This window comes from Monopterus albus, unplaced genomic scaffold (assembly GCF_001952655.1).
Source record: "Monopterus albus unplaced genomic scaffold, M_albus_1.0 scaffold93.1, whole genome shotgun sequence".
Classification (NCBI taxonomy): Eukaryota; Metazoa; Chordata; class Actinopteri; order Synbranchiformes; family Synbranchidae; genus Monopterus; species Monopterus albus.
This window is the reverse complement of record NW_018127973.1, coordinates 1,371,625-1,386,035: the sequence shown is the minus strand read 5'-3', so window position 1 is coordinate 1,386,035 and position 14,411 is coordinate 1,371,625. Positions and strand designations below refer to the sequence as shown.

Genomic DNA, 14,411 nt, shown 5'->3' with positions numbered 1-14,411 from the left:
GTCCCCCTTCTTGAAAAGAGGGACCACCACCCCAGTCTGCCAGTCCAGAGGCACTGTCCCCAACCGCCATGCGACATTGCAGAGGCGTGTCAGCCAAGACAGCCCCACAACATCCAGAGACTTAAGGTACTCAGGGCGGATCTCATCCACCCCTGGTGCCTTGCCATGATGATGATGACATGATGCTGGGGTTGAGGAGATCCTCGAAGTATTCCTTCCACCATCCGACAATGTCCCCAGTTGAGGTCAACAGCTGCCCACCTCCACTGTAAACAGTTTTGGCAGGGCACTGCTTCCCCCCCCCGAGGCACCAGATGGTTTGCCAGAATTTCTTCGAGGCTGACCGATAGTCCCTCTCCATGGCCTCACTGAACTCTTCCCAGACCCGAATTTTTTCCTCCACAACCACCCGGGCTGCAGTCCGCTTGTCCTGCTGGTACCTGTCAGCTGCCTCAGGTGTCCCACGAGCCAACCAGGCTCAAAAGAACTCCTTCCTCAGCTTGACGGCATCCCTTCCTCCCGGTGTCCACCACTGGCTTCAAGGATTGCCGCCGCGACAGGCACCGGAGACCTTTCGGCCACAGTTTGAACTTGGTTTGGTCCTTCTCCACAATCAGACAAATGAGTTCAAACAGTCCCTGCAAGCTGTTCATTCTTTCAGCCAATCGCTTCCCATTGTGCATCGCAGCCAAATCTGACTGGCTATGCCTCTCCACTGCCATGCGGTTGCTGATGATGAAGTAGTCGCAGTCCAGTGAGCAGACCTGTATGGTGACTGTGTGGCGCTGATGCAGGCTGGTTATCAGCTCCACTCCACTACTGATGCAGCGACTGTCCACCAGAATGCAAACAGGCCTGGACGGAGCAGAAGACTCACTGACTGACTGGGGCTGAGGCACTGAGGAGGGGGCTGAGGGGGCCTGGACAAAGGAAAACCAAATTCAAATGTAGAAGTGTTAATGAATTTGTTGCAGGCGGCATGTTTTTGGCTAAATAAATCAGTGTGTGCCTGCGTAATAACTTTTACTTCTCACACAAGGGTACAACCCTTTGGACAAGTGTGTCTGCAGTTAACCTGCCGACGTTAAACCCTTATTGTTGCAATAGGGTTCCACTTTTTTCTCCCAGGCCCCGAACTGATGTTGTTTTAATTTACTTGTATTAATGACCCATTTCCAATGTTCTCCGTTCATTGCGCCCCACCTGTCATGGCTTTATTCCCCACTAAAGGGGCGCGCCCCACACTTTGAGAACCACGGCCCTAACGAAACATTGATGATGCAACAACAACAAATACAAATCATATCCTCATATAGGTTATACCACATATAATGAGGGTAATGAGAACTGTGAAAAAAAAATTATTCATTATAGAAAGGTAACAAGAAAACAGCTAAATCATGGCTGAAAGATTTCTAAAAGCAATGAACAGAGATGTTTTTCTGTTAAACAGGCCTACATTTATTTGCCTGGAAAATCTTGTGGGCCTAGACAAGTAGCTTCTCCATAATTTAAATAATGGCATGATCAATAAGTGATTTAAATACTTGCTGCTAAACTTAAAAAAAGAAAGGAAAAAAATTGAGGCACAAATTAGACCATGCACATTTTTATGTTGCAGGTTACAGAGAGAATAGACCCCTACTTGTACTTCCTAATAATATTTACCTCATATAACTACCTTCACTGTCTTCAAAATGTTCTTGTATGTCAGACAGCTTGTTTTGATAACCAATTATTAACAATAAAGATTGTGGGAAAAAACATTTTACAGCTCACTGCTGCTAGATACAATATATTTTTACATGTCCTCCTAAATAGAGGAAGTTAATTGAAGCATCAGAATATACAGAAGCCTCTATGTGGCAGCCTAAGTTAATTGAATATGCCTCCTTAGTACAAGGTTTCCACCAGCACAGTGGTTTAGTTCTACCAAGAAGCACTGGAAACTCCTGTTTGACACATAAGTGAACATGCACTCAAAACTTGATTAGATGAAGAAGCAAAGAGTTAAACACAAATAAATCAAATGCAGAAACATTTTACTATTAAGGCAAATAAATGTTTACAATTTTATTATTTTTGTCAGCTTTGATGCTAAAATTATGTGCTTCATGTAGTCATATTAGGATGGTAATCGAATGCCAAGGCCCATCCACTGTCACTGAGGTCAAGCAGTTCCTTGGTTTTGCTTGTATGCAGTATGTTTGTGGTTTTCTGTTTTATAATTTCCAGTAAATAGAACTTAATAATGTCACAAAACCAATTGAAACCGAAAAACTATATACAATGTCAAAACCTTTATTAAGCAGTGCAGAAATTTACAAACAATTATAGCATTTAATGTTTTACATTAAAAAAGTGTCAGCCCAGGCCAGTCCAATATTCAAGGATAAATAAAGGCTACAAATATACTCACATAGATATCTTCAAACAAGCACATGTATACACCTCATATGAACAAGTAGACAAAACTGTAGCCAGTTTGTTTAAAAAGTTACGTTTTAACATAAAGATGGTTGAGCCCTTTCCTCTCTACTGCTTCTTTGTTTTTACACCTTGTGCACTCAGAAATTGTTGTTAAGCACATAAGTTCAGGATGAAGATGTTTTTCATAAGAGAGATGATTAGGAGGTTGTCATGAGAAACCTAATAAATAAAAAGTGCATGCGCTATTGTCTGCAAAACATATAAAATGTTCATTGAAAATGAAAGAACTGTCAAAAGGAGTTGCTTAGATTCATCATTTAAGAACAATACAAATGAATAAGAAAACTCCACCCCCACAAACATATGTCAGATACTATAACCTAGCTTAAAGACATGATGGCGCACAGCAATATTTGTGCTAAGATTAGATCAATATCTCAGTGTATCCACATATCAGGCCAAAAATGGCCTGGGATTAAAAAAGATTGAGTCAGTATCATCAACTGCTGATATGGTCCTCCCTGACCACATGAGTAATAAAAATATTTGTAATACCATAAATGATTTCATGTTCTTTGCACATTTATGTGGTCAGTGAATGGGCGGAGTGGTTCATATCCACCCTACAGAAGAAAGTGATCATTAAAGATCCCTTATTGAATACTGTAGTATTTACATCTAGTTTACATCTCCTGGTTGTTTTTTAACTTATGTAATGTGTGATTATTAACATTTCATATTTATAGGTACTACTGTATGTTTAATCTTGCTTGAAGTCAGCTGCTGCTAACCAGTAAGTGTCCTTCTGTAGGTTTGAGTAAACAGAGCATAATATAATGCACACACAGATGTGTAAACACAATATATGATGTAGTAGTAAAACTGTGATTGTGCCAAAGCAAAAGACAATGTATGTAGCACTGCAGAAGCTGAGTTTCATATGATTGTAGACAAAAGTGCAGAAAAAGCTGAGGCAAAACTGAGCCCTTATATCAGTTTTTTCTCTGAGAACAGACACCAACAAAAATACTGTAAAAAATGCATCAACTTAGAGTATTGATTTCAAAGGATATTAATAGATTCCATCTTTGAAGCGGAGTCTCTGCTTGGATCGATATTTCTCCAGGTAAGTCAGTTGTTTACTGTTGATGGCTCCACGACGTTTCCTAAATATAAAAACACACTTATGTTATAAGGTTGAAGTCAACAGTATTACCCTTTACAATGCTGCTTTCGGTCTTTTTATGAACACTGATTACCAATAGCTTCTGTATGTCCACTCCCTTATTGTACAATCCAGTTCTCTTTGCCTGTATCTGCATCCACTACTGTTTCTGTTGTAGAGTCCTTTTGGAAAATATGGACCCATTATGCATTTTTCTTCCTTACTATGGTTAATTAAAAATGGATTTTGTCTATTATTTTATAAATAAACTTCTAAATACAGTGTTTAGGTAGGAACCTGAAAACTGCATCCTCAATGCTCTCACTGTTTGTTTTTTTATTCCTTTGTATGTAAACACTTTCAGCTGTTTTTGATGGCAGAAATACCTAAATATTCACAAGAAGGCAAAAGCTGAGAAGAATGCCAGAAAGAAGCGGGAAGATAAAGAGAATGAAAATGTGAAGAACTACACAGTGTCATCACAAACTAGCCATACCAGTATATACATTTTGTTTGCGGTGTAAAGATGTTTTCCTTAACAACGTTAAGCTTGCTTAAGATATTACCTACAGGTTTCTTGTATTAAAATAAGAAACAGACATTCCAACTGTTTCATCTGTTCAGGTGTGTATAATAATCACATTGTAATTTATCATAAAAAGCTTCCTGCTAAAGATAAAGGTCAAAGATCAAAGATTTTTATTGTCAGTTCACTATATGTGCAGGACATACAGAAAAATCGAAATACTGTTTGAATGCCCATACAATTTAAGCAGCTAAAATAGAATAAAAGTAGAATAAACACAGAATAAATAGAATATGAAAATTGAATTCAAGTAATAAGGATAAACTAAATGGTACAACCTAAAAGGTTATGATGAAACTCAAAGCCATGTGCAAACAGTGACAGTAGTGCAAATAATAACAAGAAGATGGTCAGGTGGTCAGCATCACCAGGGGCGTTGGTGATGGGATGCATAATAGCTTATGAAATGTATATGGAGTAGTGCAAATGACCAACAGCAGCAGATATGATGTTAAAAAAAGACTAAACTAAAGTATTATATATGTATTTAGAAACACAAAGGCTCTAACTCGGGGATATGTTGTTATATCTGCATGAGGATAAACACACAGGATATAGCATAGACATGTACTTACTGCCTGATTAGATGAATGGCATCTTCATACTTCATCCCGCTTTCTATTAGAGCCAGAGCAACCAGCACAGGAGCCCTGTTTGAATGCATAAAAACACAAACATTCACAGTCATTTTAAGTGTGTGTTTTTTTCTTTGTTGTTGTATGCAATATGAAACCCATATAAGTGATCATTTCACAAACATAGGTTTTATTTAGTTTTCATCTCCTTCTTAGTTAATCTCTTCTCTGCATATGTATGTTTTTAGGGGCACTTCATACAACAAGGTGTGTGCATCTGGTTTTACCTTCCCAGTCCAGCCACACAGTGGACAGCCACACAGCATCCTGGATCTTCCTGAAACCTCTTCTTCAGCAGACTTAACCAATCATCAACAAGCTTACTGGGGGGCGGGGCTCCATCGTCAAAGGGCCAGTCCTAAAGTGGAGGAGAACATCTCTGGCACTCTGTGTTTTGACACAGAATGGGCGATTTAGAGTGAATATTGCTATGCTGTATCCTCACCACTACAGTTATACCATCTTTCTCAAGTGGAGTTTTGTCGTAAGTGGCATTACAGACTCGAACCACAGTGGTGGCACCATATCGCTTCAGGTCCTGGAAGAGACAACAGCGGTAGAAGCAGAATCTCAGTTTAGTGACATTTATGTATGAAGAGTAGTTGTTTTAGCTCACATCAGCAACAGAGGAAACAATACATACAATCCTTAGGTCAGGTATGTGAATATGTATATGTGTATGGGTGTCTTATGTTTATGAAGCGCTCACATATTTCTTACCTCCATGAAGGAACTGAGCGTGCTGTCTGTGGGGTTGTGTGTGATAAGGAATCTCATGTTCTTGTGGCACAGTTCGACTGGAGCTGGACGATTCATGATGGCCAGTGTGACCTTCGAGATCCCAGGATGACCCTTGTGTGTTAGCAGTTCATTGTTAGTCATAAGCTCAGTGTCAGGGAGAAATGTACACACCTATAACTTCAAAATTAATAGGATTTCATTTGAGGCACATTTGTAAGTCTCTGAGAAATTAGTCTTTACAACACCTATTAATACACAAGTTAAAGAAAAACCCTGCATGGTCTCAAAAAACTATAACTATATACAACAAAGTGTCAGGTGTTTTACATCACATGGAAATTTCCAGATTTGTCTTGATTGTTGCTCACAAACTATCACCATGTGTATCTTTGATGCCTTCTGAACAGAACCTGCCCAGACATTAAAAGCTCAGCTCTTTTAGGGAGCATTTCAAAATCTGAAATGACCTGTTACAGTCTTAAAGGAACAACTCAATATTCTGGGGAAAACAAACTCTCTAGGTCTGTATGCTAAATAGAAATCTAAAGCTAGGAGGAGAATAGCTTAGTTTAGCTTAGCTTAGCGTAAAAGCTGGATGTGATGGGGAAAAATGCTTACAGCATGTAAAACCACAAATGTATCTTTTTTTTCTGAACATGTAAAAATGAATAAAATTCAAAGTGATAATTAGTAACATTAAGAGGTGCTAGCAGGTAGATTAATTTAAGGCTGGACAGAGCAAAGCTGTTTCCCACTGCTTCCAGTCTTTATGATAAGCTAACAAACTGCCGGCTCAGGTTCCACATCAACCACTGAGAGTATCAAACTTTTAATCTGACATAAATCAGCGGTTTCTAAAAATGTTAAATAATTTAAAACATCTCAAAACTCACACAATAAAAATAAGTGAAAGCAACTGAAAGCAACAGCTAGTTATAGGACAATATTGTTCACAAGAAAGCCCCCCACCTTCCTGACAGGTGTTTTCATTTATTTACTTGATTATACCCTTTCTCTGGACTATGTGAATGTCCTTGATTACGTTGTCTTGTTGCACCTTCTGGGATGGGTAGAAATTACATCTTTAACATTCTTAGTGGTACAGGGGGTTTGATGACCTCATGTTACTCCCTAGCGTAGCTCCTCATAACTTCAACCTGGTCTGATCAATGAGAATAACTAGAAACACTAGTCTACGTAAGAAATTTCAAGAGAAATTAAAGGAAAATTTCATCTTAAAATTCAGACATTAAATGTGAATAAACTCAGCCAATTATGTCCACTTATTCACGTCACAGTAGGCTATAGCATGGAGGTTTCTGTTTTCTGTTGTGTTGAAATTAGAAGCCAACTGTCTTTTGTCAATACATTATTTTCAGGCCTGAGAGAAAAAAAATCACCTGTGTTATTACAATTAAGGCAACTTCTAAAAATCAGCACTAAAATCAGGAACATAATGTATTTCTAAGCTAAACAGCTATTGCACAATCCTGTAACGAGACAAAGTTGGACTGCCCAACAAGTCAGAAAAGTGCAGGACTTAAAAACTGTTGATGCATCACTATATTTAGCCAAGACCTTGTGACCAGTCACCCCTCACCTATAGTGCCAGCTGTAGAAGTTATTTGCTTTGTGCTCAGTTTATATCAGGTCTCCTGGTGTGTTGTGCAACTTCTTGCTTATAGCAGTTTAAAGTAGTATCCCCATTCTGAGGTCATGTTGTCTTGACTATTTTACCCCATCAGCTGACTGCATCTTATAGTCCAGGAGGCTACAGTGTGTCAGCTCACTCTGTGTCTGTCTCTTTGTTTTATCTCGCTGATTGTTCAGTCCTTCTCTCTTTCTCTTTTTGTCGTTTTCAGTCTCTTTCCTTCTCTCTCTCCATTTAGCTTCCAGTTAAGGCTCAACTTGTTATCACATGAACTGGCTGGTTCAGAGGGCAACGGTCAGTGGTCTTTCAGGGTTCAGGGCCCCAGGACTGCAAATTGCAGCTTCATCTCAGATAGGATCTAAATGTGTTGGGCATGGCAGTAGTCACCACTACGTCGAACAAACTCCATCAACCAGTGAGTCTAAAGAAATAAACATACAGAAGAACAAACAGGTTAAACATTCAACTTCTAGGGTAATGAAAACTGTTTCAAATAAGATTTCAGTAAGTCAGCATTTGTTCTAGCAGTACAAAAACATTTACTGAAGCCACTTTATAAAATTATACAGGATTTCCCTCAGGAAATTGTTAAGCAGAGGAGGTATAGTGAGCCACCAAGATTCTGGCATATTTGTCTCATGATCACTTCAGGTATTTGTAGAATGAAACAGCACATTCATTATTTTATGGATGATGTTTTAGTCCTAAAAAGCTTAGAGGTTTTATGGAGTTTGCAAAGATGTCTTATTGGCAAGATGGCCCACAATAAATCATTGTGGGTAATTCAAACATTTTGCCTAATGCCACCACCAAAATTAATGATACAGTATTTGCAAGGAACGTCTGACTTTGCTTTGTCTTGGTGAACATTTTCATGTGCAACATAAAAGAACAGACATGTACAAAAGTGTCTGTGAAGAACAGACAAGAAAGGTATGTAGCAGATGATAGATACATTGTGAAGTAGAAAATCTAATATATGATGGAGCTCAGCAAATATAGAGTATTGTATTATACTAGCCTGCATACTATCAATAAAATTCTATTTGAAAAACATTGAAAATAAAATCTAAAAAGTAGTGGTTTATATAGTTATTTTATGTACTCGCTTGAACAGAAGTTTCTCTTAGAATTGAGAAATATAGTGCCGTGCAAGAAAGTTGTACTAGTTCATGTTTGCTGACAGGCAGCAGCTCAGTAAAAATGCAAATTGCAATTGTAATTCTAGTTTATCTTTTTGTTTAATAGTAGAGGATTGAGATATAATATCCAGTAGTAGTTCTCAGAATTGGGGGTGATGACAGCATGCAGAGGTAAATATGAAGGAAGGTAGTCAAGGGTGTAGCCCTGCACCTACTCATGTGCCCAAACATTCAGGAAAATAGCCAGGAAAAGCCCCAAGTCATTCTGGGTAATCGGTGGTCACCTCCTCACCTCAGACAATACAAACACAAACACACACACGCACACACTTTCACTTTATAATCACCAGCTTACACATTCATTCACTCTTCCAGAAGAGTGCAGTCTACCCCCGATTGCTGACAATCTATAAATAGGAATTTATCTTGTTTAAGCTCATAGATAAAGCAGGGTGGCTTAAATATAAAAACAACATAAAGCATAAAGAGCATGGGGGAAATGGCTGGACAATAGCAGTAATTCCAGCTGAAAATATAAAGCCAGTCTTCCCTGTTACCTAGAAGCACAGTCTGGATTATAAAAATAGGTGCATCCCCAGTTGGCTATCTAGCTACGGTGGCCCTATGAGCTCAGTGCACCGCAGCTTATACATATACACTGAGAATACATTTCTGTCATAGTCTGTACCATTTGCAGCATTTGTGTATTTGATGTGTTTTCTGTATTTGCCATGTTTTCTAAATGTCGCACATCTGTTCTCAAGCGTTTTGTTTATCTGCATATGCTTTCTGAAGTTGCATTGCATTGAGCTCTCAGGGCCACCGTAGAATCAGGACCCAAAGAAGTTAAAAATGGATCTCAGTATTATTTTAGCACCCTGTTAAGTTGCCAAACCTTTTTACAGTAATTGCAATGCCAGGCTGAATACACACTTGTAGGTTAGTAGATAAAATAGCAACAAGACAGGCCAGTAGTTGCCGCAAACAAGTTTAATCCCATTTAAACTCAGTAGACAGTTTGGCTGCTGAGCAGGGAAACCCACAAACCACTGACTGGCAGTTATACCAGAGTCCTGAAGAAGCAATGAGTCTACAACAGTTTGAGCACTGACATGCAACCAGCTGACTGCCTGTTATAGTAAACCCAGACACGGAATACCTGCAGCTGTATTTATAGCTGTATCTATACTCGCAGCTGATTCTGGGGTACATCAAATTTTAGACAACAGTCTCCAGTGTTAGTACACCCCTGTCCTCCTGTTCACTGCCTAGTCCAGCGAAGTTCTGTGATCAGCTTGTTGTCTGTCTGTAGCAGCACTGCTGTGGAAATGAACATCTACAGTCCTCATCTGTCACTTTAAATTAAGTTCTCAAAACTTACAAACCTTGTTGAAGCAGGGTGCCACACTCCTGCCTCTGTGACAGCAACTGGAACCTTTGCCAAATATTATTTTGTTTTTATTTGGCATTAAAAGTAACAAAACAAACAAAATCTCTATTAAATGTGTGTTCTTACCGCTTAGCTCGTCAGTGTCATCTCCAAACATATATTAAACATCAGTTGTTCTGCCTCTTTGTCACAGTAAAATCCACCTGTGTTTGCAGTGTCTTTCTGCTGCCAGAAGTTGAAATATCTGGTTGTGAAGCTGCAACTACCTGCAGCTCTGTCCCAGTTTACTGTAGCACTGCCATGTGCTGGGCCCTGGATCTGCTGTGAACTGGTCTAATCAGGCTGAGCAGCCATCTGACCCTGACAGCCCTGTCACTACCAAAACGCTCTACAGTTAATGCTCTTAGAGAGAGAGAGAGGAGAAGAGGAGATGCACCCCACCTTCCAACAAGCTCTTGGTGGGTGAAGAAGAGGTGCTGTTCCCTCCTCCCCTCTCCTCAGCCTTTCTATAGGTTAATGATTAGAAGGTTCAGACATCCAAGTCCGCGGTCTCACGCATATTAAAATTCACAGTGACAAAATAAATACAGATCAGTGTTTTCAGTTCATGTTTATCTCAAATAGAACTGAAAGATTTTGTGAAATTAATGGTTTTACTGAACATTTTCTGCTATGACATGTCTGGACCTTCTTTTCTTTTCCTTGCCTCCCTCTCTCCCCCTTCCCCTTCTTGAACCAGCTAAAAATAGATGGTCCTTTGCGCTACCAGACAGATTGGACAAGTTAAGTCTCTGAGTATGAGTTAATGGAATTAACCTGATCTGTAACTAGCTAAAGCAGCAGCCACTGTGCGAAGCCACTGTATTGTTGCCACAGAGGATGAGTCACTGTGATCATTCAAAAACTAAGGTTAGAGGTACTGAAGCAGACATCCAAAAATCCAAGCAGCTTTTGTTTTTTGTCTGCATCATCCAGCTTTTTTATGAGGTTACAGTATAAATATGTGAGTCCAGAGAGCCACAAGCTAGTCACAGACTTTTTAAGGTAGAACACACTGGGGCCTCGCCTCACTATCTGTCACTTTGAGTAGAGGTTAACATGACTGTTCATCCACACACCAAATACCATTTACTAGTTAAAATGACTGTAGCTGAAACACAATTTCAATTCTTTCCAGTTCATCACATTAAAATTTGAATGTTCATAATCATATCTGCTGCTTAAAGCTAGTTATTTTCTCTGTGTGTATTATAGTGACAAATATTAATCTAGTGTGTCATTATGTGTCACGCTGTTACCACATCCTACTTTCATTATGCTGACCTTTTTTTAAATTCTGATATCAAGTATAAATATAGCCACATGTAGTGATGTGGCAGGGTCCAAACACAAAGTGACAGACAGATAAAGGCCTTCAGAAAGAAGAACAGGTTGATTCTTTGCATTGTTGGCCTCGGTCAAGGTTATTCAGGTTGACTCACTGCAGTGCTTTAATAATCCACTACAAAACAAATAATTACATTAACTATCAAATAGACATGTTGTAATAATGGAAAAGATGAACTGGGTTTCTGTTATTTTCTCAGGATCTATTGTCAATACATTGGAAGTCTATGAGAATTAATGTAAGGTAATGTATTTTTATATTAACCACAATTTAGATTTACAGGAAAAAAAGCCACAAAATGTCAAACATTTGCAGTTTGATGACATTTGGCATAATATGATTTGTTTACATCCATTTTACTCTAAAACTCATATTATTACTGCAGCCTCATTGTCCATATTTAAAAACTTTTTATACATTTAATATGTAAAAGGAGTTAACTGAGTTAATATAACCAACCATATGTTATATAATAAGTATCTCCAGGCATTGCAAGATGTTTTACATATTTAAAATTACTCTCTAGGATATTCAGGTGATTTCTGTCTGTTATGCGAGATAAGCCACATTGTTATAACTTTGCAAACAGTTGCACATATCAGATTCCCAAACAGAGCTTCTGTCCAGCTTCGTCCAGACTTCTCCTGGTAGACAAAATGCCTGTGAAAACTTTTTCAGACAATTGCTTATCAGGGATGCTTCACATATCTGTGCTTGAACTCTTAAAATATTTATAGTCAAACTGATCCAAGTATTTTCCTCTTAACATAACAAAAAAACACATAGTACACTAACAGACACCTGAGACATCATACCACCTCGGCCTGTTTTTTAAAGTCCACAGTCACTTAGTTTGAGGACTCCCTCTATCTGATCCTCCAGTCAGATCCAGTGTGACCATGTATTCTGATGCAACAAACCTCAGTTCACTGGCCTAAACATGGCTGTTGTAGTGGTGTCTGGAAATGTGAGCCAATACCTTGTAGGTCAGCCCTCAGCTGGCAGTCATGCACTTTTTGAGGAGCCTAAAGGACACTTTGGACCCTGGCTCTGGCCTCTCTCCCAGCAAAGCAACGGTTTGACCTGCAAAGACTTCAGCACTGAATCCTTTAAGTAGATGCCAAGGAAGTGCTCGAGTCTTATTTTTATAAATCAATCACTGCTGATGCCAATGATCATGGTTATTATGAATCATTATGCTCAGGATTGACTGCACAAACCTTTCAGTGTAAAAACTGTTTAATCATAGCACCAGTGATGACACAGTGACGCATTATGTCGTTTTATCTTGAGTCAATCCAAATGTATCCTTCATTTCATATACTGTCAGTGTGTGTATCTGTAGGCACTGGTGGGAGAGAGTTTTTCTATGTAAAAGACAATATATTGTCCTGTATTTGGACTCTGATGAATATCAAATCATTCATTACTAAACTGTCAAGAATGATAACCCAGCGTACTAAGATGTAAGTCATTCACATATGAATAATTATCAGTGTTTGTAGCATTAAAGCCAAGAAAAGCTCATATGCTAGAGTGTTCCTGGTAAGCTGTGCTTGGATTTATGCAGTGATGGGAGCTATATTCTCCTCCACAGAGGAGCTCTAATCTGGCGTGGTGGCTTCTTGTCTCTCCCCTGTTGTATTTGTGTCTCATGAATACAAGCATAGCCTCAGGTACAAAGACAAACAGAAAACACTGGCTGACCTACAGCTGGTATAAACCTACAGTTTGGCAGCTCCAAACCTGGAGCCACTCTCTAAGGGACTCAAAAGAAAAAACTGAAGGGTCTCAAAGAAATTACAAGGATATTAAATATATTAATATTTGTCTAATCTTGGATTTTTTTTTTTTCATTTGTGAATAGTTGGATACTTTCACTTTTTAGGGCCTCCAAAAACAATTCAAATAAAACTGAGAAAAAGTGTCTCTGGTTTTCCTGCCATAATCATAGATACCGGCAGGAAGAGAAAGCTTGGGAACTTTGTTGGATCTTGACTTTCTTTACAAAGAAACATGCGCACACCCTCAGAAACATGCTTACAGCACAACTCAGACATGCACGTACACACATTCACAGAATGAGGTTCAGACACTATAAAAACAATAAACACACAAACAAACATGCACACACACATGGACACACAGTCAAGCATGTGGTGAGCAGCAGCAGCTGTTGCGTGTATAATTAGCATGTTTTGAAAGCTGAGAGTCAGACAGGGGGACTTTCACCTGCAGACCAAGTCATTACCATGACAACAAGCAGTTATCAGCATGACCATAGGCTGCGGCCTTTACCAGGTATTTTATACATACAGTATACAGTATGTCTGGTGGCCTGAGGTGAAGAAACCAGATTCATTTACCAAATATTCTGCAACATTTAATTAATTGAGATGCTTTGTGTGCACGGGGAAAAAAGAGCACTGACAAATAAAAAACGTTTTTGCTAAGCAATTATAATGTCATAAAATAATGTATGTCAGGTGCAAAACAAGGCAGTGGCATGAAAATCTGACCTTCATGCAACCAGGTCACAACCCCATCCAGAAAGCTGGCATCGTGTTCCATCTAGTGGACTCTACTGAGAAATGACACAAAACGTATCTTTTGCTGCTTCAGACTTGGCCACCACTGATGGTACCTGACCATGAAACTAACAGATTCTTTTCGATTCATATCTAATTTGTAAGCTGAGGGGATCGCATACAATAAATATTGCAAGGTTTTTAAAGGTTGGCTTTCGGTACAAATATGTTGTTTAATTATCACCAATGCTGCATGTGCTTTCATAAATTCTTCCTTAACAATGTAATATTAAATACAGGCAATAAAGGTGTCATTGTGCCAACACTGGCTCATTAAAATATGCTGGTTTTATGCCTAAACTTTGTTGAAAGTGACATAGCATGACAGAGCAAATTCAACACAGTCACGGTAGGCCTTTTTCACTGGACAATCTGACATGTCACAGTAGGAAAGGCACAGATGTAATCAGCAGTCATAATGGTGGCTGAATTCCATTTAGCTGCTTTAGTTTCAGGGTCCTGGTATTGTTCATGCTGACTCATCGTCACACTTTTACAGCTTACAGGGACAGTTAACTAGAACGCAGCCAATATTAATGTCATTAGAAACACCTGACCTTTTCCTACTATGAGTCCACTACTACACAACATAATCAATTCTTAGTGTTGGAAATTTTTGTACAGCACTTTGTTGCCAACAGGGGAATGTCAATGTGCATGAATGAATGTGTTTCTTATTGGTTTATCTGTTGCACA

At 38.9% G+C, this 14,411-nt stretch overlaps 1 protein-coding gene across 1 annotated transcript; it reads right to left on the bottom strand.

Moving 5' to 3' along the window:
* Positions 1 to 3,502: 3,502 nt before the first annotated feature.
* LOC109964868 (protein tyrosine phosphatase type IVA 3-like) lies at positions 3,503 to 5,641 on the bottom strand. The gene is made up of 5 exons (XM_020608438.1): positions 5,537 to 5,641; positions 5,262 to 5,354; positions 5,044 to 5,174; positions 4,757 to 4,831; positions 3,503 to 3,596 (listed from the first exon to the last, which is right to left on the bottom strand). The coding sequence occupies exons 1-5, from the start codon at positions 5,630 to 5,632 to the stop codon at positions 3,503 to 3,505; spliced, it is 489 nt and encodes a 162-aa protein (XP_020464094.1). The 5' UTR covers positions 5,633 to 5,641.
* Positions 5,642 to 14,411: the final 8,770 nt, after the last annotated feature.